Below are 25,653 nucleotides of genomic sequence, written 5' to 3'. Positions count from 1 at the left end.
CATCATTGTCTTGATGGTGGACAGTTAAGTTTTCTCCATTTTCCACTGTCAGAAAGGATATTTGACTGGCATCCTTCTTGTACAGACATTCCTGTGATCTTTTATGAGTATTCCTTTAGTTAAGGCTTCTGGAAATTTAGTCCCTGGATGTGACATTTACATTCATCACAGACTCCATTCAAGTAACTCTAGAAATTCCTTCCATAGGGGAATGAAAAGATGCACAATTACTTATGTAACCAATTCTCTATTGCTGGATATGATTTCACTTCAGTTTTTCTTCCCACCATTGTAAACAGTGCTGTGTAAATGCCCTGATGGGTACATCTTTTTGGACTAAATTTGTTTTTTCCTAGAGGAAACGATTCATAGAAGTGGTGTTGAGTCAGTGTGTACGTACGTTTTTCAGAGTTTACATATCCATTGACATGTCGTCCTCTGAAAATGTCGCTCATGGTTTCTTCTCCCACAGATGGACACTAGATAGAATATCTTTTAAAAATATTTGCCAATATGATGAGCAAAAGTGCTTTTTCATTGTTTTAGTTTGCATTTGATGACCAGTGAGGTATTGAGCATTTTTCACTCATTAGCCATTTGACTTTTTTAAAATGAATGATTCCTTTTATCCTTTGCACACATTTAAGTGGGGGAGCTTCTTGTTGCTTTGTGACAGCTCTTTGTATGTTATGAACATTAACTTCTTGTCTTCAACAACATGTATCACAGAGCTTTTTCTTGTCATTTCTTGCCTTTCATTTTGTTTAGGAGGATTTTAATTTTGGTAGTGTCTCAAAATATTCTTATGATAATAAATGTATTCCTTATGTGTTTTATCTTTGAAATTATTCTTAAAAATAATTTCTTATACTGGAATAAATCTCCTCTGTAGGTTTTTTTTAATCTCTAAGATGGAGATGATAATAGTACTTGTTAATGTAAGGGTAAGTTGAGTTAATAAGAACAAAGTGTTGTATTTGCTGTTATTAGTACTTTTTTATATTTACATCACTGTCTGTAAATTATCTTGTGGTCCTTATGAGAGGAATAGTATTTATTCTTTCTAGGTGACTGTCTGATTGTCTCAGGACAATTACTGAAGTCATACTTTTCTCTTTGATTTGAAATCCCACCTTTACAAAATACTTATGTACACTAGAGTCTCTTTTTGAGCTCATGGTTCCCTTCTGTCAATCTGCCTTTCTTACTCCAGCACCATAACTTACATATTGTAAAAATTTATTTAATAATTGGCAGTCTGAATTTTTTTTCATTCTTTTCTTCCATCCCAAATTTTCTTGTCTAGTATTATGATTTTATTATTCCTGAAGAATTCCAAAATATTTTGTTCAAGTTAAAAAAAAAATCAGATTGGAGTTGTCATGGGAGTTTTCAGTAAGTTTTGCATTATTCTGATGAGAACTTACATCTTTACAAAACTGCTTTCCTCCATGCAATTTGTTGATGTCTCTACATTCCCACCTCTTACTTTACCCCTCAGTACAGCCCTGAAGTTTCTCCATTTAGAACATGGGCATTATTTTTTAACTTATTCCAGATTATTGTTTATGTTTTTGTCAATTTTGTAAGTGAAAATTTTTTGCTATTATATTTTTAAATGCTTAAAACTGAAATTTAGAAAGGAAGATTCGGTTTGTAAATACTCACTTCGTATTTTGTCATTTAAAATTGTAAGTATTAAGTAGTTGTTCCAGAATCCTTTCTTTTTTGTTTTTAAAAATTTGTGTCGAAGATTCTCAAAATGTTCATAGCTAAGTAGTATAGGTGGGGAGACAGATGGAGAGAGGTAGTGTGGCTCATGTACAAACTGTGAGCAGTTTCATGGCTGCCTTTAGGCTGGAGAAACCACAGAAGAGCCCAGGTTAGACAAGGAATGGCTTTGTATGCACTTGAAAGCCAGCTTTCCTGCCTGTATGGTGAAGCCTGGTGGGCGTGGCAGGTAGATGATCAAGGTCTGATCAAGGTCATTTGCTGCACAGAGCGCTGTGTCTGTGAGAAATGGTGACCATTGCCATGGCAAATGCTTGGTGCCAGGAACAATGCAGGGGAGCTGGGGAGCCTGTGTTAAGGATTTTCCAGTCCTGGGAGTGGGAAGATCAGACTGCATTCAGATCTGAGTTTGAATTAATCCTCTTTAGTTTACTGGACCTCTGACTTTTGTCAAGTTATGCATCCTGTTTGAACTCCTGCTTTGTTGTCTCTCAAAACAGAAGAATTACAGCCTGCTGCTAGAGTGTTTGATCAGGGTAAATGATTTGTGTCTATAAGATGCCACGTACAGTCACAAGCTCAGTGAGCAATGAGCTGTCCCCTCTTCTCCTGCAACTCAGTGCTCGATAAGTCATCAGCAGAAAGCGAGTCCCTAATTTGTATGTGGTGCAAGGAAGAACAAAACTAACGTCTTGCCTTTCCCTGGCAGTATTCTTACTTCTTTGCTTCATGTACCTCTTTCCTCCTTCACTCTCCCCTTTCACCTCCTCCACCAAGAGCCCGAGACTCTCTCAGAACACTAGATTCAAATTATTTAAATGTTGGCTCATTCCCATGAAATGACAGTGACTTAAAAAAACTGTACACATCCCAGAATTCATTGTATTTGATTTACACACACACACACGTGCACACACACACACACACACATCAGGCTACCTCCCATTTACTGAGGGAGAAGGGCCACTTTTTCTGAGTTTTCATTTACTCAGCGTGAGAGCAGTCTCTTAAGCAGAATTTCACCTGGCTTCGTGCATGGTTTTTTAAATTGGATTTCTGCTTTTTGTCCATAAAAATATTCTCCTATTAGAAGACAGGAAGTGGAGACATAGATATTCTGCTGAGATATTGGTGTTATCATATTTGAGTTTTAATGGACATAAGGCGGCCTAGAGTCATACATTATTATGGATGAGAATCCATGATGATGTAACTTGGACAAGAATCTGGGTCTCCTGCCATCGTGTCCATGCGGGTGAAGAGGCAAGTGGGTGGGGGATGGCAGGGAACCTTCTTGCTTGAGTTCCAGGTTCTTGTTAGTTTTCATTGCTCAGCTGCCTTTAGTTTATGTCCATGAGGCCTCTCATGGGAAGGTCACTATGTCCTGAGAGACTGAGTTACTAATCAGCAGAAAGCTCTGGACCCACTCATATTTTCCAGAGTTTTTCTGCTGACCTGCTGACACTTTATATAAATGAGACCTAACAAACTACTGGATATAAAATCCTTATTGTTATCATTTGCCCTCAAGTTCCATAGGAATGGGGTGCTGTCTCAGGCTGTCTAAGGCTAGATCTGAACAAAGATAGGGTGATAGGCTCTGCTGCTGGACCCTCCCCAGTCGAATGGGATTTCCACCTTAGTTTTTAGAATCAGGCAGATGAGTTCAAATCTTGTCTTTACCAGTTATTAGCTTTGTGACCTTGGGGAAATAACTACTTTTTTGGTTCCAATTTTCTTTATCTGTAAATAAGTTCAGTATTTATTTTAGGGTTTTTGTTTTAGAATTGAATGTGCTAATTCCCTAATTTATTCCTCAAATACTGATCACATGGTTCTATGCTGGTGCCTTAGTAGTTGATTGCTAAGGGACTCAACAGTGAGAATGGGGATGGGGCCCCCTGGATCATACAGCTTATATTCCAGGATATGCTTGTAAAAGACAAGATTGCAGTGGATTTTTAGTAAATGTCCATTCCTTTCCTAATCCCCATTGATTGTGTATATATCTTTATAGTAATATATGAACAATTTTTTTTGCAGTTTAAATCTCTTTGTAGTATATAAAGAATGTAGCTATAACAAAAATACGTGAAATAAAATGACTTGACTTTTATTTTCCTTTCAATAAGCAAAACAAAATAAAATAGAAAAGAAAAGAAAAAGTATTGAAGGAGTAGAAATAATTTTATTTCCGTGGAATCAACTCCCTATGTTAGGTTTTTCCATTGTGTTGTTCAACATCATATAAAATTGACAGGTTGTGACTTCAGTGTTGATAGCTAGGTGAGTATAGTTTCTTTTTGTGGTTGTCTTTGATGAATTATTTGCGCTAGATCATAAATGATGTGCATGTTACATATTGGAAACGAGGAAACATTGGAGACATACTACCTCCAATGCAGTCATTTTGTTACCGAGTCCAAACTCGTTCTGCTCGCCGCATGACAGGCCAATAAACCGGGAGATGAGGTGTTGGAGCAAGGAATAGTGACTTCACTTGCAATGCTGGCAGACCCAGAAGACGGCAGACTGATGTCCTGGAGAACTATCTTCCCCAAGTAAGAATTCAGTCTCCTTTTATACTAAAAAGGGGGGGTGTTGTGGTTGGTTGTTGCATACTTCTTGCTTTATGAATTGTTTGTCCTTTGAATCCGCTGTTCTTGCAGCTGTCCATGTGGATCAAATCATGGTACCCCTGTAAAACCTCCAAAAAAACAAAGGCTATTCTCTATTATGCAACTTGCCATCTCTACAGAAGTGCAGATGAGCTAACATTTTTAAAGATCAGGGCCAGGAGAATAGGCTTTCCTGCAGATTTCAGGCTAAAGGCAACTTTCTTTTTCAAATGGTGCAGAGCTACCAAGTCTGAGCCTAGGAAACAGGGCACAGGTTTAAACTCAAAGGAACAGATTTAACATAGGGTAAAAACTGTTACATTTTATTACAATTCCGTTTCCAGCTTCATAGATAATATTAGTAAGAAATATGAGCAATTTTGTATTTTTGCTTCTTAATAACCGATAAGTGTACCAACTATATTTTGTGAGCAGGGATGCTGTGCAGGCATTGGGGTGACAGCAAACTCTTGTAAGGGGTGGCCGACCCTGCAACATCTCTGATGCCCCGTGAGTGTTGGTGAGGGTCCCCGTAGCCAGGGGCTCTCTTCAGGAACCAGCATATGGGCATTGACCTCTGGAGACCTCTTTTTCGGCTGCAGGAATTTTTTCAGATATTGAGATTGAAAAATCACTCCAGCTGGGAATAATTAGGGAAAAAAAAGAAAAGGAAAAGGGTTTGGAGTAGAGTAGAAGAGTAGGACTTAAGATCACGGAGCCTGAGTGCTTGGCAGCGGGGCCTCGGGAGAGAGGGGAGCAGAGGTGGGGAGGGGCCTGGCTCCGGAACCAGCTCCTGTAATTGTCCCTGCACGCAAGCCACATAGCTTTAAATTGGCCTGGGCCACCTCTCTGGGCTGGATATCACCCTGGGCAGAACCGTGGTATCTGTAAAGTAAAATGACTTCACAACTATTGCACAGAGCTGCAGGTGTAAGAGAGCCTAAGCCTGTCTCAGAGTGCAGGGGACAAGCGGAAAGGAATGGCAAAATTTCCACTGACAATTGAAATTTTGTTAAATAGCCTGCTACAGTTGTTTGCATCACTTGAATGAATGCAGGCATATTTCTGTGGGCATTTATAGGTTCACTGAACCCCACCAGCCCCTCTTGCCCCCATCGGAGATGGGCTTTCTCAAGCACAGTGCCCCTCCTGCTTGGGTGGAAAACGCTGCTGGTCCTTGCCTGGGGCCGGGCTGCTGCAGGGCACTGAATCCCCGAGGCACGGCCTGTGAGACATGACAGGAACATCTCTGCTCTTGACTGGGTGCCTCCGTTTCCCCTGCAGTGTAAAAATGCCGGTGACTGAGTTAGAAGCATGCTTCCAAGCTGTCCATGTCCTTGGCATCCAGAAGCGGAGCCTGGAAGCTTTCGAATTTATCCAGAATGCGGTTTACATTCACCTTCAGCAGGTGAGTGTATGTCCTTACACAAGTGGAGGAATTACTGCAGTTTTCCTGGAACTTTCTCACTACAAGTCCATTTGATTTTTCTGTGCTAGGATTCAGTATGGCCTGCTAAAAACTCTGGAGTGAGATCTTGAAACCCTGATGAAGAGCATTATTTATTTCATTTCTCTATATGATACTCTTTTACTTTTAAAATTCAGAATTTTTGGTTGTTTCAAAAATTTTTTGGGGGGGTTGGAGAATCATGTTTACTCTTACCATCTTTGCAACCTGTTGCTTTGTGCCTCTCACCTGTCTTCTGTCACTTGTGAGGCGGTTCCATTTGTGACCCTGTCCGGGTTGTTCATGTTATAAAACATAAAGCCTGTAAAAGTACAGTCCCTTTTCCTCCGAAGACATTCCACAAATACTCCTTTAACCTGGGTGTGGTTTTAAGAAGACAGAATCTTTAGAACATGTCCTTGCAGGTTGCTAGTGCAAAATCCCAAAATCAATAGTCTAGCTCAACATCTAAAATCTTTCTAATTTACCTTGGAATTGTATGGATAAGTGAAGCAGTTTGCTAAGAACTCAGACCAGGTTTAGAATACAGGTTGGTGTAGCTCAGCAGGTCCTCCCAAGCTGATGCTCTGCCAGAGGGCGGGGCCGAGGGGAGAGGGCGGGTCCTGCCCTCCCTGAGGTGACAATTTCATGGCAAAGACTTTCACCTGGTGAAGAACTTGGAGTTTCTTCTAAGAAGAGTGGGTCTTAAGAGAGTCCAAAGAGCGCGGGAGTGGCACAGTCCCATTTGTCTCAAGTAGGGGAGAGCGGCTGTGGGGCCACTTAGGAGACTCGTGAGTCCAGGTGGGCAGTGTTGGTGGCTTCCACTTGAGCGGTGGGACGGTCAGTGTTTAAAAGCGAACATATTGAAGGCATGTTTAGATGGTAAAAAGGAAAGGATGAAGGCTGGCTGTGAATGCAGGATGGAGTAAGGCCCAGGTTTCTGGGTGGATTAATGAGGTAAATGATGGTCCTTCTGTGCTCTGAGGAGGGAAAGCTGCAGAGGGAGTTCTGCGGAAAACTGATGAGTTCAGCTGTGGGTAAAGTGAAAGGTTGTTAGATGTGTGGTCTGGGAGCTCAGGTGAGAGCCAGTAGTGAGTAGGGGGAGGTGAGAGGGACTTTCAAATAATTTTGTATTGTGAACATACAAATAAGTATGAGTAATGACACATTTAACACCTCTATATTCTGGATTTAAAGCCCAGTAACATTTTGCTATACTGACTGCAGAGGTTCTTAATATTTTTTAATAGAAATAAGTAGAAACAAAATAGTGGAGTTAGTGAGCATCTTAGAGTAGATGTGTGTCCTTGTATGTATTTTTATACCTCATCTGTTTATAACCATAATCTACAAAAAGTTATCTTGCTTAGCATAAGAGTTAAACACAGGGACGTGACACACATTGTTGGGGGTTGAAGCTGATCTTCTCGGGCAAATTATGGACCCTCTCTTTGCCTTAGTTGCATCGTCTGTGACTGCCCCAGGGCCCCTCATCACAGCTGATTTCCTAGAGTAGATGTTGGGAGGGAGGCTGCTGAAGGGAGTAAGAGGTGGCAACTGCTAGGGATATTGAAGAGAGACAAAAACAGATTAAAGCCGATAAACTGAGTACAAATACCCTCTAAATAGAAGGAATCCTGCAGTGTTTTGAGCCGCTTATCATAAGGGAAAGAAAATCACGTGGATCCAAAGCTCTTGAGCATATGAGTATTGTGGGTGGGAGGGTGTCATTATAAAAGTGTTGAGAAAAGGCCTCTTTGTATTCCTTGACATTACCAGTAAGGATGGGGAGCAGAAGCGAAACCCTCTGCTTCACAGTTGAAGGTGCTGTTTTGTGCGAAACTGACCAAAGTTTGGAAACCAGTCATCAGCGATGCTGGCAAATGAAGAGGCTTCTGGTTTGGGTGGGGCACTTGCTGTGACTTCCAGGTGACCTGCTGGCTGGGGGCTGTGTGGCGGGCAGTAGTTTTGCAGGGTAGCCCGGGCATAATCCCTAGCTCTGATGCTGCTGGTCTGATTAACAGACCTGGGCGCACACTGTCCTAATGGGGCAGCTCGGGATGTGGCCCTGCCGTGCTGAGAGCGAGAAGAGGGCTCCCCTGAGGAGGTGTCCCTGCGGAGAGTGGAAACGTACTCCTGCAGGGGAGGAAGAGCCTCTGAGCAGCGGGCCGGATGCACAGGCAAGACCAGCATGAGCACTGATGTTTCCGGGAGCCGGAAGTCATACAGTGGCCCAAACGGCCTTGTTCCTGAGAGACTGGAGGAAATAGATGCTGAAAAGGCAGGCTAGGGTCAGACCCTGTGGTGGGTTATGAGTGACAGGAGAGGATTGTTCAGGCAGGCATGAGACAACCCTGTGGGCGTCCCAGCTGGGGCGTCACGCCGAAGGGAAGAGCAGAGTTATAGACTTTGCCACTTATTAGCTGTGTGACTTTGAGCAATATCACCCCACCTCTCTCTATATATATCTTCATCTGTAAAGTGACACAGTGACAAGGTCGTGTCATCAGAAGTATTAGCTTAGCTCTGATCCTCTTTGTCGACTCCTGTCAGTGCTTCCCTGCAAGGTTCTGCAACGGCTGCTTTTACCCTGAGACGGGAGGGCATAGAGGGACACTGTAATACCCGAGGGCAGGAAGGGGTTGCTTTAAAAGCAGACATGTAACAGCCTGCAGCTGCAGACCTGCAGGCAGTTTGGTTGACGGTCCTTGAGAGGACTTTGGAGGCCTTAGCGTCGTCTTAAGTCTTGTTTCCCCTTGGGGACCGGATTTGCCTTTGGGGATTGATGTTGAAGATTTGAGCTTCTGCAAAGCTGTTTTCAGAGATGTGTATATACGTAAAATACCATATAAAATAAAATGATTTATTTAACGTGTGCGAATTTGTAGCTGTTAGGAACAACTCTGTTGGCCTGGTCTCCACGGAGGACACCAAGGGTCAGCAGAGCGTGCAGGAGGGCAGGCAGCCTGCAGTGCTTCTGCGGGGTGTTCTCCCCAGCAGGGCGCTCTGCTGAGTTGAGTCTTCTACGAGTTTTGTTGCCAGAGGAGCAGACAGCAAATTAATGAGTTCTAGAGGGATTGTATAATGACAGGAAGAAATAGGAACCCGGAGATTTTCCGGACTAAAACACGCTTTGGTTCCTGATTCAGTGTGTTCCATTACAGAATTGATGAGTTGTGTCTATTCTGGAACGTCATTGAAATAAACGTTCAGCCTATATGTTAAGGGCTTTGTTTTATTTGGCTGGAGGACTCGAGCCGGGATGACAGCCTCTCAGATCACTCTGAGGGACTGCTCCCAAGAGGTAGGGGAGGAGCTAGGATATATAGAAGCTTACAACAAAGACCAGGTAATTGGAACAATAAAATATTGCTTGTTATCTAAAGAAAACCAGGTATCTCAAGTTCAAGTATTTAGTGGTTTTCTATGTATGGTGGGAAGCAAACATTTGGGTCATTGAATTCATTCCTTTGGCAAGCCCCTGGCTATCTAGGGCCAGTATCCTGTCCTTTCTTACTCTGAGTCTGCTCAGAGGGCACCACTGTGAGTGGCTGAGAGGCCGGGCTGTAGGCATGTACTCGCTGGGGGTTGGCAGCAGCCGCTGATGACTCGGATTCAGCATTCTTTGTTTACTGTCATGGTTGCAGTATTTTCATGCACATTGTAGTATTTTCATTCACAGTGCTCCCACTTGGTCCTAAATTTGACCAATATTTTGAGAGACATTTCATGACCAATTTTGTCCCACGGTGCTAGGATGGCTCATTCCTAGTTCAGGTGAAGAATCTTCTAAGTTGCCATTCAAGGTGTAAGTTTTTTTTTGTCAGGCCCTGTTGATACTAAAAGTTCTCTGGATCACCTGTCTTACTAGTCTATTATGATACAGAAAGTGTTTACCCATCTTTGCTCATTCCCATACCTAGAATCACACTATTATATTTATTTTATTCAGGGTTATAAATTTTATCTGTTTCTTCAAGATGTTTAGCCATCATCAATCTTGTGGGCCTAGTTACACATTGGGAAATGTAACAGACAACAATTTTATAAAATAGACAGGATATAAGTAATACAGCTAGTAACGTTAATAAAGTCACGAGTAAGAATTTAATAGTCGAGAAGTTGTATTTTTGGGTTAAAATTTTGCTTGTGTTTCTGAGTTTGATCCTATGAGAAAGTTCATATTTATGGTCAGGGTCAGAGCAGGTATTAATTGGCCAGTTGAAATCTCCCCCCTTGTAAGATCAACAGTGGCCTAAACAGAACTATAAATTCTTTTTAGAATAACGTTTCTGAGGGCTATCTAATTAGAGCCTTGGAGTAGGGAAACCCACCAAGGTAACACAGAAGTACTAGACATAGGTAATTTATCATAAACTTAACAAGTGGAGTAGATCATAATCAAAGGTTGGAGAAATTATCAAAGTAATTGGTATACAGTCCTGGTCCGGTGTCTTGGGTCAGCTGTCTAGCTCAGATGTCGTCTTCTTCTCATCCTGGTCTGGTAGCTTTTTCTCCATTTGGGCATTGTTTTAAGGTGAGCAGCACTCGATAGGCCAGTGCACTGCAGGGGATGTTTCAGATAGGAAATGAATCCGAGACTCCGTTTCCTTCAGCTTTGGTGTGTATGGTCTGGTAAAGAGTACCTGAAAAAGGGTCCTTCCATTCAGGTTGGAGACAGTTCTTTAAGTCATGCCTGTTGCAGTATGTATAATCCCCTGGCTGCAGGTCATGGGGCATTGGAACTTTACCCAAGGATAGATTTCTGAGCTTCAGAAACTAACCTAGAGTATCCTTTTCATAATTCAATTAAACCGTACAGTAATGTGACATAACAGCAAGGAATGATCTGGGAAGTGTCTTAGTAAATATGGACCTCAATTAACAAAACTAGAATTTAATATCCACTAAAATATAATTTATTTTCTCTCTTAAGTTACCCTCAGTTTTCTCAAATATAGCCAAATCAAGATTAATTTTTTACAAGTTAAGTCTGATTATTTGATCATATAGGCTTTTTTAAATTGGCTGTGTTGGAAGTTTTAATACGGAGTCTCAGGGTAGAATGTTAAGGTTTGCTAAGGCCAAGAAAGACACGTCAAGGCTTTTCATGGGTTTCTGCCTTACAGATTTAGGTAAATTCTTTTCTCTTTAAAATCCTTAAAATATCTTTATACTCCTATATCTGTTAGGAGATGATCTCCCTAATTTGTTTGATAGAGCCACTGGGGACCTAAGTGTTTTTAGTCTCTTGAGGGATCAGATAGAGAGAAAAGATAAGTGTTCCAAGTGTGATTACATAGGTATAATTTATCAAATTGCTGTGAACCATAACTAGCTTAAGGAGAAGAGATTCTTTACGTCTGGGAAACAGGTTAAAAGCCAGTAGTATTTCAAACAATATCAAAAATTATAACCATATTCAGCAGGTTAATCAGTCCCATGTAACTAATTCTTTTAATGAGAGTTTTCATTAGAACTTTAAAATGTCTTACCCAGTTTAGTTCAGTGCTATAGTGTGAAATTTATTAGGAATCAGTAAATCTCCTTGAAGAGAAAGCATTTTGCAAAACCATCAGAAGAAAACAATTAACTGTCTATAAATGACAAAAGATTTAAAAGCATGGTTAAACACCGTTACACTATAATCAATAAAGAAATCTGTTCACTATACCCATAATTATCACTGGTAACATTTCAGATATACCAGAATTTTAGGGAGTCCATATAATTTCTGCAATATCTATATTAATAATATTGTCTCATTCAATATAACCTTAGAAGTTTTATGATTCATTTGACAATTCCATGTTATTTAAAATGCCAAATGAAACTTTATAGTTAAAAATCTCTCTTTGGGATGTTTCAGGGGCCTTCTGTAGCATCCCAAACTTAACTGGAGATTAAAAGAATTTTAATTAATTAAATTAATTTTTATTTAATTAATTAGAATTTTATATTTGGGGAGCTTTTTGAAAGATTTCAGAACACTTGATCAGATAAACATATAGATCACTGTAATGTAGTACTAATTCATTAACAAGAAAATATGTCAAATGTAAAGGCAGAACAGATCAGCTAAGTGGTATAAGAAGTTTTACAATCTGTTACTGAAGGTGGATTAATATTTTAAGAAAATTTTTTCCTCTTACCAGAGAGAAAACCAAATCTAATCTTGTTCCAGCTAACTTCTAAGATTCATTTACGTTGCCCAATTTAATTCTAAACTTAGCCAATTCTGACCACGTACAAAACTTTCCTCAGGGTTCCTTTTCCACAAGCCTTCCACAGCTTTCTATACTTATATTAGTGTGTCCCTTATTTTGTCTTCCATTCAGAGGTAACCAGCTTCAGGAGAAAGTCACTATTTTTCATTAACAAAGTATTATTCCATTCTTACATCTTCCTTTACGCATTTATATTACTTTCCTAGGATGCTGAGATCATTCCCTTACTAATAGAGACTATTTCAGTGTGGCACCAACCATTTATTAATATTTCTATATACCTTTAGTTTCACTGTAAGAGGAAGTTAAATGTTAAGTAATTCGTATTTCAATGTTATTTTATCTGAAAATGGCATAGCTATTTAATAAAATCTTGTCATTTAACTTAATTTAGCACAACACTAGAATTTAAAGATACCAAACACTTAGAGATTATCTTAAACATACATTTAAAAAATATATTTTAAATATTTACCCAAAGCTCTCATCTCATTTGCATTTAATTTACTTAAAATTTTACCACAGCACATTATTTTATTTTTTTTTTTGACAAATCTGCAACAGATATAACAGGATCTTATTTGACTTTCATTAAACCTAGGTACAGTAAAGGTATTATACATAATATTGATGACTTTAAAGATGTCTATATTAATTAGAACATACTTAAACTAAACAATATCAAATATTATCTTAATATTGAATATTTTCCATTTCACATGACGCTGAAAGTCAATTTGTTCAGTTGTTATTTTAAAAATACTTAATGTTTAAGCTCTTATATTTTTACATCAATTAAGCAGAGCTCTATGACTTTGAATTTTTTTTCTTTAGCAGTAGAAATATCTCACTTCTATAATGTGTACACAGGCTTATAATCAGAAAAAAGCTAGAGATCTCATAGCTTCACTTTAAAACTTACTTATAAGATAGGTATAATAATAGTTGGAGTAAGCTGAATTTGCTTGCTCAAATCATTAAGGCTTACTATTTATGAAACAGACAGTTAAAATTTCTTCACAATGTCTGAAGGACCCTTCAGAGTTCTGAGTTCTAATATGCCAAAAATTTCTTGGCCTTAAGGTTTATTTCGTTGAGCTAATTAGACTCAGTCCTAGGTCACTGTTTGTTGTATTTATATTTCTGATGTGCAAGACAAAGACACTGTCTTCCAGGTCCCCAGAGAACTGCTCTCTCACCCAGGCCGTATTTTATCTCCTTAAATGGCATTTTTGTATCAGTGAGAAGAGCTGTAAACAAAGAATTCCATGTTTTAAAACTTTAAGGCTTACTTAAATATGTCTTCCAAAACTTGCATAAGGCATTTAGTAAGATCTCTTTTCCTTGTGTTATAAGTTAAACCCAGGGTAAACCTGTATTTTTTTATTAGCCACTCAAATTAGTTTTTAGTTTTACATTATATTGGACGGCTTATGTAACTATATTGGTTTATTTTAATTTGTTCAATTAATATTTTCAGAGGGACAGATATGTGCCTAGCCTTATAATACCAAGAAGGGGAAGTGTTTTTCCTCTTAAACATATGTATCCCACAACACAAGCAAAAGTTTTGTATAAAGACCATTTAAATATACCAATTTCACAAACTTTTATCTCAATTTTATTAAATCTTATACCTTTAATTTTTATATTTATTAAGTTTAATCAATAATTCTTATTTCTAGAAGGAGTGCCAGAAACCTTTTTTTGTGTGTGTGTGCATTGTATATAATTTTATAGAAGTCTCTAGGATGCCCAAGATTCAGCCAAAGAGCTTAGGCACTTCTCAGTTTTTAATTTCATTAATTGGTCTGTTATCCCAATTATTGATCAAGTATTTCAGTCTATATATACATATATTTCAAACTGTGGTAAGTAAAATGGGCTTGTTTGAACTTTAATCTTGGGGGGGAGTAGGTGAACTCTTTGGCCCTTTTTTTTTTTAACTTTACGTTGTGTAGTATCAAAACCCTGTATGTAAATCCAAAAATGTCCATTTTATTTATTTGATTCAAAATAACCATATAAAAATATTTATCCTTTTGGGATAAGCCACTTATTTTTTTTTCGACATTTTTACAATCATTTTTCCAGTTATTCAACCTAATTAACATTAATTATTCTAAGTTTTTATTAGCATATCTAGAAACATTTATCAGAAAGGAAAACACAAACATAGCTTTTCAAACCAGTTTTATTTTTTTAACTAAGTTCTTAGGTTAACCATTAGATATATTTTTCTACATTTAAACTTGATTTTAATAGAAACCATAAAAAAACTGTTTATAATGAGATCTCTTTAAACTTTCACCAATTAAAAAGTTTTTCCAAATTAAAAAATCCATCATATGGCCGTCAATTTATATACAAATATAATATATATATAGTGATTTTAAACCAATAAGATGAAGAGGCACTTCCACATGAGAGTCGGGGTGTTGCCTAAATAAAATTCAAAGGTTTACTCTCCAAAAGCTAAAAGCCTTTGTGGTCCAGGCTGATGCAGCAAAGTTTAAGTTGGCAAAATATCTGAAAATTGGTACAATCAAAGAATTGCTTAGAATCCCAATTTATTTGCGTGGCCACCATATGTACACAATACTTGAAACTTTTGTATGGTGGAGTCCAAGGTTTCCTTTAAAAAATAAACTAAACATACATATACATACATACACACACTTAAAACACCCAGAGAAAGATAAAACATTTACATTTCAAGGACACAGGAAGAGAAATCCAAGTTACCCCTAAAGGGGATTTTGTTTTTATAAGTTCAGAATTCCAAAAAATGTTTTTATCAGGCCTGGTTAGTTATTTTCAGAGTGAGTTTTTTTTTTTTCTTATTCCCAATTAATGTTGTAAATTTTGTATGTACATAAACCTGGCTGGGGTAATAGTTGGAGACTGGCAATCTGTCATTTCTTTTTCTTTTCTTTTCTGTTCTTTATTTTTTTTTTTGAAAGTTCTATTCCCCATTGTAAGGTCGGGTTCTCAGAATAAATTTGCTAGTAAGATTTCCCACAGGGACAACTCTGTGTCATGAAGTCTTTGTGTCTACCACTCCTGGAAGATTCTCTGTCACCCGAGAAAGCTGTTACCAGCCAGGAGGATGGTCCGAATTTTGGAGTTGAAAGTTTCCTCATAAGAGTTTTACTTTTATCCTGAAAAATTCAATGGAGGTAACCAAATTGAGGAAAATATTAGACCAGACTCTTACCTAACCACTCAGTCCTGAACCCAGTGTCTTTCAACTTGGACTCACTCAGGATGTCTCCACTGGGTGAGTATTTTCCTCATATGTTTCCACCAGCCCCACTTTGGACATATCCTCAAGGTGGATATTTCCTGTTATCTTTCAACCAGGCCCCACTCAATATGTCTCCACTGGGTGGGTAATTCACCTCAGTTTCTTTCAACTGGAGGGCCACGTACCTGGATACACCGCCAGATAAAACTTAGGATCATCAACCAATATGTGAGATCCGAGAACCTAGAGAGACTCACCCAAATTCATCTGGACTCCCCGAGGAGGTGGATGGGCACAAAGGGCCACTGCTGGTACCAAGGCTCCGGTTACTTGGAGAGTTCAGGTGGAGAGAAATCTGCTGTGGTGCTTCATGGTGTCCAAAACTGTTGACTGAAATACATGTGCAGCCTAAAAGTTAAGAGTTATGTTTCATTTGGCGGGAGGACTCGAGCTAGGATGACAGCCTGTCAGAACTCTCTGAGGGACTGCTCCCAAGAGGTTGAGGCAGAGCTAGGATATATAGGAGCTTTACAACAAAGACCAGGTTGTTGGAACAATAAAAGATTGCTTGTTATCTAAAGAAAGCCAGGTATCTCAAGTTCAAGAATTTAGTACTTTTGTATGTGTGAGAGGAAGCAAATATTTGGACTCACTGAATTCATTTTTTAGACAAGCACCTAGCTATCTCGGGCCAGTAGCCTGTCCTTTCTTATTCTGAGTCTGCTCAGATGACACCATTGTGAGTTGCTGTAGCAGCTGAGCTGCAGGCCTGTCCTAGCTGGGGTGTGGCGGCAGCCTTTAATGACTTGGTTTCAGTATTCTTTGTTTACTGTCATGGTTGCAGTATTCTCATTCACATTGTAGTATTTTCGTTCACAGACTGATTATGGATAATCTGCAACCTTGGAAAGCAACCGAGATGGAATTACTGCAGGTACCTTCTGCTTTAATAAGCCGTGTGCAAACATAAACAGGGAGGAAGCATACACTTGGATTTGGAGGTGTAGGAAAGGGATCCTGCACATTGCAGGAGAACGCAATGCAGAATTCCTTACGTCCACCTTTCTTTACTGTAGTGGTTTCTGAGAACAGTTTATGGTAATTAACCAACATTGACAAACTGCACAAATTGCATTTAAGAGCTGGCCGGCTGAAACTTGTGTATTGGAGAGGTGGAATTCAAAGGCAAGTGGTCAGGTGGATTGGAGAGAGATGGAGCCAAGGCCTGGGCCCAGATTCCGGTTTAAATTGCCATTTCTTCACCATAGGGCCTTGGAATAGAATTCAAAATCTCTTAACCTGTTGGTGAATCTGTGAAATGGGCATAATATTCGTTTCAACCTGGGATTGTTGTAAGATCTAAAGAGTATTGTAGCACACATGAAGCACTTAACCCACTGGCACTTAGCAGTGTTCACTGTGTGGGGCCGCCCCGCTTAGCATGTGTCAGAGCCGTAAAGGCAGCATTTGTCTGTTGAGGATGCACTTGCAGCCCCTTGGCTAGGTTATGAATTTGGTGATTTCCTATAATCCTTGTAATTCTATGTGCCATGGACAGTTATTTTCATGGACAGATGAGGAATCTCATGGTAAAAAGACTGTATAATTTGCCCAAAATCAGACCATAATTTTGGGTGCAGAGGCCTCGGTTCAGCATGGGCCCCTGGGCCTTCTGCCCTCTCTGTTCAGCACCAGAGCCAGATATGGAGTCGGCTGTTTCCCTGCCCAGAATATCCGGCAGGCCGCAAGACACATCTGGCCCTGTGCTGCTTGAGCAAAAACTCCGAAGGAGAGACAGTTACAAAAGGGATAAACATAAAAACAGACGACAGCAAATTGTGATCAGCTCTGAGAAGGAAAGGAACATGTCTCGCCGTGCAGAGCTGGAAGCTTTCCCGTCTGGGCTGCTCTGGGGGTGTTCATCTCAGCTAAACAAGTTCTGCTGCTGCACCAAGGCAGGAAGGCAGGGCGCGTGTGGCCAGGTAGACAGGGCCTCGTTGATCGTACTCATTCCCCATTAAGCGACAGTTCTCTCGGGCACTTAACTAATAAACAGATGTTGGCCATAATCATCACGCACTTTGCTTGGTAGTTTTATTGGCCCCAGCATTGAGATGAGGTCATTGAAGCTGGGGAGTTTGCTGCATGCCCGTGATTACCTTGCAAATACCCCGACTGTTCTTTCAATCTAGACTGGTGTGGCTGTCATGTCCCAGCCCTGTGAATGGCATCGTGTAGCTTCTCCCAAGTGGCCCAAATGACTGACATTGATATGCTTAATTCGTTGGAAATAGTATGTGACAATAATAGAAAAAGGTAGTAAGAAATTGTTTGGAAAACTGGAAAAAACCTTTTCTTCCCCAGCTGGGGGAGCGTAACCTGTATCACTCACCCTACTCACTGCCTGTCACCTCCTCCCCGCCGACTCCGTGTTCATAAGCCACACTGAGTCTTGGGAGAACATTTTGCCTCATGACACTTTTGACTAGGACCTGCAACTTCTTTGTCCCTGGTTAACTCTCTCTTCAAAGCCATTCAACTTTTTTGCAGGCTCCTCCACTCAGATGTAAGAATAGCCTCTTTAAACTTCTTGATGCAGCTCCTTAATGAAGATCTTGTGATGGAAACCTAGCCAAAACTGGGATGTATGCATATAGTGGCTGCAAACTCAGCACTTTGTTAGTTCAGAATCAGAGGGGTGAGTGACTCAGGAAATGCTTTTTTAAGGTAACAAGGGGAAAGTGAAAGGACGCTTGCTGTGTAAGAAAGAAACATCTCAATCACAGCCAGTAAGGCACCTGTGTTCAGGATGGGGTGTGGCGAGTGCAGAGTTTTCACAAAGAAAATAGTGGTGTGATGGGAGCGAGGACAGTTGGGTACTTTATTGGGGAGGAAAAAAAGTGGGCTGAACATTTCCTTGTTGAACAAGAGGATTGTGACATGATGTGCTTGTATTTTGGAGAGAAGGGTTTTGTGGGGACAAGCCTAGGAGTACGCTGTATGTCTGGGGAGTCAGCACAACAGAGAAACACAGAGAATCGGGCAGACCCCAAGACCCATGCTGGGGGAGAGACTGCCCACCAATTGGAGCCCTGGAGGCTGCTTCTGTCCCTTAGCTGTGGCCTCAGACCTCCCTTCACAGCCCAGTCCTGTTGATACAAGAATAAAAAACGTTGGGCATGAGAAGGGCTGTGTCCCAGGCTTTCATTGAGCCCCTGGGATGTGCCCCACCAGATTTTGTTCCTTAACTTCATGCAGTAAAGAATTCAAGAGCAAGCCAGTGTTGAGTAAAGGTAGATTTATTCAGAGAGATACATAGATAGGCAAGAGAAACTTCACGAGGTGTGGGGGTTTGATGCTCATATTAGAAGTAGGTACACACTCCACACATTGTGGGCCTTCCCCAAAGAGGGAGAGAGAGTGGTGACCGCGAGGTGGCGCTGTGTTGCTTGTTTTCTTGGGCTTGGTGGTTTCATATGCTAATAAGTAGAAGGACCAGCCTTAGGGCAAGGGGCTAGGATTCCCAGGGAGTTGGCCATTTCCCACCCTTTGACCTTTTGTGGCTAGCATTGGGACTGCCATGTTGCCTGGGGCATGTTATTCACCAAGTTACTATTACAATGGATGTTTACTGAAGCTCAAGATCTGCTAGAAGTTAAATCTCTTCATCCTGAGCCTCAAGGCCTATTGGGGTTTGAATCCTTTAACATTTTGATGTTAATTGCTGTGGCCTTCCTTGAATGGCTGTGCTCTTCCCCCTTCCATCCTGTCTCACTGTGATGACACAGAGACAGCAAAGGTCGGGCCCTACCTGTGCTCCTGCATTTAAAGGTGGGAGGTGTGAGGTGGGCTTATGATGACCCTGAATGGTAAGAAAAATGTTTCAGATTTTCCTACGTGAGACATGGGGACCTGACAGCAACCTCCGCAGATTTATCTCACGGGCTTTATCGCTTGTGTTGTTATAGAAACAACAGGCAAGCCAAGAAACAAGTATAACTCACAAGGTTGTAGTACTGAGATTTATTTAGCTGGCACGCTCAGAGGGGCTTCATTTCCAAAGCTCTGAGCACCTCCAAGACGTGCACATGAGGTTTTATAGGGTTAATTACAAGTATGGGGCTATTAGCCAATAAGGCTCAAACAACAAAAAGCAAGGAATCAGTACACTGAAGCTTATCAATTTGGAACAGATCCCGTTACTGACAATTGTTGTCCTTGGATTTACGTGTTAGCTTATTAGCCCATTAAACTGACACTAAACTTCAGGTTTACCAGGTAGCTCAGCAAAACTTAGATCAGTAAACCGACACTTATCACACTTAGATTTGTGACTTAGCTTGTTAGCCCAGCTGGGGTTTTCCTTCACAGTGTCACTTATATTTTTTATTTTTCTTTTTATCTTTTTTTAAGTATTTAACCCAAATTTAATATCAGGGTTTTTTGGGAAAGAAATTTCTCTTTATCTTTTCTTTGGGGTTCTTTTGGGGGGGAGGTAATTAGATGTATTTATCTGTTAGTGGAGGCCCTGGGGCTTGAACCCAGGACCCCGTGCACGCTAAGCACATGCTCTACCACCCGCCCCATCATCATTTTCTTTTTGCTTTAGCTGCCAAGAATCTTACAGCTGAATTTGTAGTCGGCCTTTAACACTTGCCCTGACTTCATGGAATCCATTTTTATGAGTTTATCTCCCCCTGGTTTCATTTAAGTATTGAATCTCCATTTTCTCTTCACTCTCGGTTTTGCATTTTTGTTGTTATGGTTGTTAAGCTGTGTTTAACAGAATTGTTTAAATTCTCTTTTAGCAAGAGGCTGAATGTAAATAAATATGTAAGCAAACAGCACAATTAAATGCTTTTATACATTCTGAGCTGTTTAGTAGTAACTTAAAAACCGAATTGAATATTAAAGTGATAGCATTTTAAAAATATTTTTTAATTTTTCATAAAAATATAGCTGATTTAAAATATGATATTAGTTTCAGGTGTACAATAGATGCTCCATTTATAGTTACTGTAAAACATTGTCTGTATTCCCTGTGTTGTAAGATACATCCCTCTAGCGTGTTTACATTACATGTTGCAGTTTGTATAAGAAAGTTGGGTAACGCAGTCTGGAACGTGGCTGTGTATGACTCAGGTTCACGCTCACCCTGCCTGTCAGAGCTCAGGCCTTCACTCCTTTCTGCAGGGGAGCGAGTGGAGGCAGCTCTCATCAGCGCTGTCACCACCCTCTGAGTGGCAGTGACAGCAGTGACTGTGTGTGGACGTGCAAATTGTTTTTCCAAGAGCTTTATATGCGTTTCTGCATTTAATAATTGAAGCCCTCCTGTGAGGAAGCATTTTTAATGCATAATACATTTTATTTTGATATTGATAGATTTCAAACCTCTGGAAAATTTACAGTAGTACAATAAACGCTTAGATACAGTTCACCTTATAGGGCACTATTTGGCTTTCTGTGTCTGGCTTATTTTAGCATAAAATTTCAAGGTTCATCCATATTGTAGCCTGAATCAGTACTTTATTCTTTTTGTTTGATAATATCCTTTACCATTTTTTTTGGTTTTAGTCTATTTAAAAATATTTTCATTGAAGTCTAGTCAGTTTATAATGTTGTGTCAGTTTCTTGTCTACAGCACAAGACTTCAGCTAAAAAGGAACATACCTGCATTCATTTTCATACTGTTTTTAAACATAAGTTACAATAAGATATTAAATATATTCTCCTGTGCTATACAGTATAAACTTGCTGTTTATTCTTTACATACTCAGTAACTGCAAATCTTGAACTCCCAATTTATTCCTTCCCACACCCTCCCCTCTCTGGTAACCACAGTTTGTTTTCTGTGACTCTGTGTCTGTTTTTGTTCTGTAGATAAGTTTATTTTTTTGTTTCTTTCTTTTTTTTTTTTAGATTCCACATGTCAGCAATCTCATGTGGTATTTTCGTTTCTCTTTCTGGCTTACTTCACTTAGAATGACATTCTCCATGTCCATTGATGTTGCTGCAAATGGCATTATTTTATTATTATTTTATGGCTGAATAGTAGTCTATAGGACAAATATGCTACAACCTCTTTATCCAGCCATCTGTCAGTGGACATTTCGGTTGTTTCCATGTCTTGCTATTGTAAATAGTGCTGCTGTGAACATTGGGGTGTAGGTGTCTTTTTGAATTAGGGTTCCTTCTGGATATATGCCCAGGAGTGGGATTGCTGGGTCATCTGGGAGGTCAAGGTTTTGTCTTTTGATGAACCTCTATACATTTTTCCACAATGGCTCCACCAAACTGCATTCCCACCACAGTGTAGGAGGGTTCCCAATTCTCCGCAGCCTCTCCAGTATTTATTGTCTGTGAACTTCTCAATGATGGCTATTCTGACTGGTGAGAGGTGATATTTGATTGCAGTTTTGATTTGCATTTCTCTGATAATGATATTGAACATTTTTTCATGTGCCTACTGGCCATTTGTGCGTCTTCATTGGAGAAATGTTTCTTTAGGACTTCTACCATTTTTTGAATTGAATTGTTTGTTTTCCTTTCTTATTAAGTGTAAAAGCTGTTTACATATTCTGGGAATTAAGCCCCTAGCAGTTTCATTTATTGCAAATATTTTCTCCCATTCCATAGGTTGGTTGTCTTTTTGTTTTGCTTACTGTTTCCTTAGCTGTGCAAAAGTTTGTAAGTTTAATTAGATCCCTCTTGTATATTTTTGGTTGTTTTTCTATTGCTTGAGTAGACTGCTCTAGGAAAACATTGCTGAGATGTATGTCACATGTTTTGCCTATGGTTGCTTCTAAGAGGTTTATAGTGTCTTGTCTATATGTTTAATTCTTTAACACATTTTGAATTCATTTTTGTGTATGCTGTGAGGGAGTAGTCTAACTTCATTGATTTACATGCAGCTGTGCAGTTTTCCCTGCACCATTTGCTGAAGAGGCTGTCTTTACTCCATTGTATGTTCTCACCTCCTTTGTCAAAGTTTCAATGACCAAAAGTTTGTGGGCCTATTGTTGGTAAATGTGTTTATCCGTTCATTGATGGATGGATATTGTTAGTAACTTTTGGCTACTCTGAATGATACTGCTATGAATATTGATGTGAAATTTTTATGAGAATATGTTTTCATTCTGTTGGCTGTACAGTTGGCCCTCCATATCTGTAGTTTCCACTACATGGATCCAGATGGCTGATTGTAAAGGGACTCGAACATCCTTGGATTATGGTATCCAGGGTGTGGGGTTCCTGAAACCAACCCCCCAAGGGTATTGAGGGATGACTCTACATATAGGAGTGGAATTGCTGAGCCATATAACTCTAAGCTTTTGAGGAAATACCAGGCTTCTCCAAAGAAGTTACACAATTGTCCCTTTCCCCTGGCCGCTTATGAGGTTTCTCTGCCTCCTGAATGACATTTGTTATTGTCCGTGATTTGGTAATAACCATCCTAGTGGGTGTAAAATGACATCTCATTTTGATTTTGATTTGTCTAGTGATGTTGAGCATCTTTTCATATGCTTATTGGCCATTTGTATATGTATCTAAATTCGTGGTAAATTTAAAAATTGGGTCTGTTTTATTGTATTGTTCAGTTGTAAGAATTCGTTATATATCCTGGATGCTACTCTCTTATTAGATACATGTTTTGCAAAATTGTTCTTCTATTCTGCACATTGTCTTTCACTATATTTTTTTAAAGATTAAAACAATTTCTTTACAGGGGAGGTAGTTAGATGTAATGATTTATTTTATTTTTCTTGCTAAGCAAGCACTCTCTGACTTGAGATACCCATTTCCCCTGTCATTTCACTTTCTTGATGATGTCCTTTGTAAGAAAAGGGTTTTAATTTTGATGAAGTCCAGTTTATCTGCTTTTTTCTTCTATCACTTGTGCTCTTGGTATTGTATCCAGGAAACCAAAGCCTATCCTAGGACCACAAAGATTTATACTGTGTCTTCTTTTAGAAAGTTTATAGGTTTAATTTTTACATTTCTGTCTGTGATCTACTTTGTTTTAATTTTTATTTGTTATATAAAATATGGTTGTTCAGATTCCAGATTGATTCTTTTGCCTGCAGACACCCAGCTGTCCCTGCACAATTTGTTGAATAGACTATTCTTTCAATGGGGTGTTTTTGGCCCCCTAGTGGAAAACTGTCTGTAAATGTAAGTTTTTCCCCGTGGGTTTTTATTGTGTCTCATAGATTTATTTATCCAAACTTATGCCAGCAACATACTGACTTATTACTATAGCATTTTAGTACCTTTTAAAGTGAGTCCTCCAACTTTACTCTTCTTTTGCAAGGTTGTTTTGGCTATCCTGGGCCCCTTGCACGTCCATATTAATTTTGGGATCAGTTTTTCAATTTTTGCAAAGAAGTCAGCTGGAATTTTGATAGGGATTCCACTGTATATGTAGATCATTTTGAGGAGTCTTAATATTTTTAATAATACTGTCTATCATTCCATGGAAATGGGATGTCTTCCATATATGTAGATCTTTTAAAATTTATTTTGGTGATACTTCAAAAAGTTCAATGTACAAATCTTGTAAATTTTTGTTAAATGTATCTCTCATTTTATTTTTAATGCTGCTGTAATTGGAAATGCTGAGTTTCTTATGGGTGGGACTATATATCAATCTTCTTATTTCTAGAATTCCTTAACAGCAATTACCCTAGTTATATATTTGCTACTTAAATCTATCCACAACAATTCCCCACCCCGTGTTATAAGAAACCAAGACCCAAGTTAAGCTACCTGAACACCTATGTGGAAATGTGAAATGAGACCCTTGGGTGGGGCTTTGTGCAGATGATACTGGAGCTTATTCAGGATGGCTTCATCGTAATTTCTTTTAAACAACCCTTTCGGTGTATTTAGTCAGATACATTAAGAACATGCCCTTTTGATGTGCAGAGTAGCTAAGACTATGATTTTCAAATAATTTCTAATGAGAGTGTTGTTCTTGAAACCTAATTTGCATCAATCTTTGAAGATTTATGTTTCAGGGGCTTTGACTAAAGAACACCTGTCTTTAATCAATAACGACAACTAAATGCTCAAGCAACATGTAAGAGCTTGAGCAAACTGCCCCTACCCTATAGTGCTGGGTGGCTGCAGCTGCAACTGGAGTCAGCGCTTACCTATCCCAGTACGCTTGTGCTGATCTGCTCAAAGTGGTTCGTCCAACAGTTTGTCAGTAGTCTGTTGGACAAAGTCATTAAAAATTGATTGAAGGATGCTGGAATGCAATATAATCTTATTAATATTAATTAAGCACATATTGAGTGCTTATTGTATGATGGAATTGTCCCTCAGCCTCACATGAATATTATTTCTCATAAAACCTCACATATTTCCTTGTTAATCTCACTTTACAGATAAGGAGACAGACAATTAGGTCTTCTCTCTTTTGGGGGAGCTCATTATCAATGATGGGAAGTTATAAGGAAAAAGATATTGATTCATCATGAGAAAACATTTTTCTGAGGGTCAGCAAAGAAGAAGATGAACACTGAAGAAGGTGATCATTGTTCAAGTGAGACAAGACCTGGGTTGTGCGGAGTCAGCATCCCTGTCCTAGAGAAGGCACGTGTAGAGCTGCGTACTGGGTGAGGCGGCGCGGCCGCGCAGGGAACGCGGATGCTGGGCCGTTGGGCTGTGCTCAGGCCCGGTGGGGCTTTCTCCTAAGGGCAGTGGACCATCATTGACAGATTTTATGTTGGAGAGTGGGGTGCTCTCGTAGTTCACTTTTGTCTTGTAGAATGCTTGGAAACATTTAGAAGGCTTGGCAGGAGGTGATGTGATGAGTCAGAGTAGGGTGGCTGTGAGGTGTAGCAGTGTTCAATTTTCAAGTTGTTTTCAGGCCCAGGCTTGTGGCTCAGTAGCCGTGTCAGTTTGAATGACGCACTCAAGGAAGTGAAACAATTTATCTAATCAGTTGAAGCAGTGATGTACCCAATTCCCAGGACTGTTGTGGAGATCCAGTGAGATAACGTTTGCAGTGTGCAGCATGGTCCCAGCACAGAGTCAGTGCTGAGTGAGTGACAGTGAGTATCTGGTAGGTCAGGTGTGGGTGGTGGGACTCGGTGTCTGAGGATATCTGGGCTCTGAAGGAGGGGTCCATTCACATCTGTGAGTGATGGGTCTGAGTTGGGAGAGGCACGGAGAACTTAGCCCCGGACCAGAGGCCCTGGGCAGGACGGCTATTGGAGGAGCACTGTGAAGTCAGCTCTTTGCAGGTGGAGTTGGAGGTGCCCTTGTGACATCTAAGTGCAGTGTCACGAGCTGAAAGAGGAGGTCTGGGCCCAGGCTGTGCATTTTCGAATAATGTCAACTCCTGAGGACACCGAATTATTGATCACTGAACGGAAG

General features: G+C 39.9%; 1 protein-coding gene across 1 annotated transcript in view; it reads left to right on the top strand.

Annotated features, from left to right (window-relative positions):
• Positions 1 to 25,653, top strand: part of LOC140695093 (uncharacterized) — a 66,267-nt gene that overhangs the window by 7,491 nt on the left and 33,123 nt on the right. Inside the window, exons 7-8 of the mRNA XM_072958012.1 lie at positions 4,183 to 4,292; positions 5,634 to 5,757. Of these exons, the coding sequence (XP_072814113.1) occupies positions 4,237 to 4,292; positions 5,634 to 5,757 (180 nt within the window). The 5' untranslated portion in view covers positions 4,183 to 4,236. The remainder of the gene's footprint in view (positions 1 to 4,182; positions 4,293 to 5,633; positions 5,758 to 25,653) is intronic.

The sequence above is a fragment of the Vicugna pacos genome, unplaced genomic scaffold, assembly GCF_048564905.1.
Source record: "Vicugna pacos unplaced genomic scaffold, VicPac4 scaffold_136, whole genome shotgun sequence".
Lineage (NCBI taxonomy): Eukaryota > Metazoa > Chordata > Mammalia > Artiodactyla > Camelidae > Vicugna > Vicugna pacos.
This window is presented reverse-complemented; position numbering and strand designations above follow the sequence as displayed.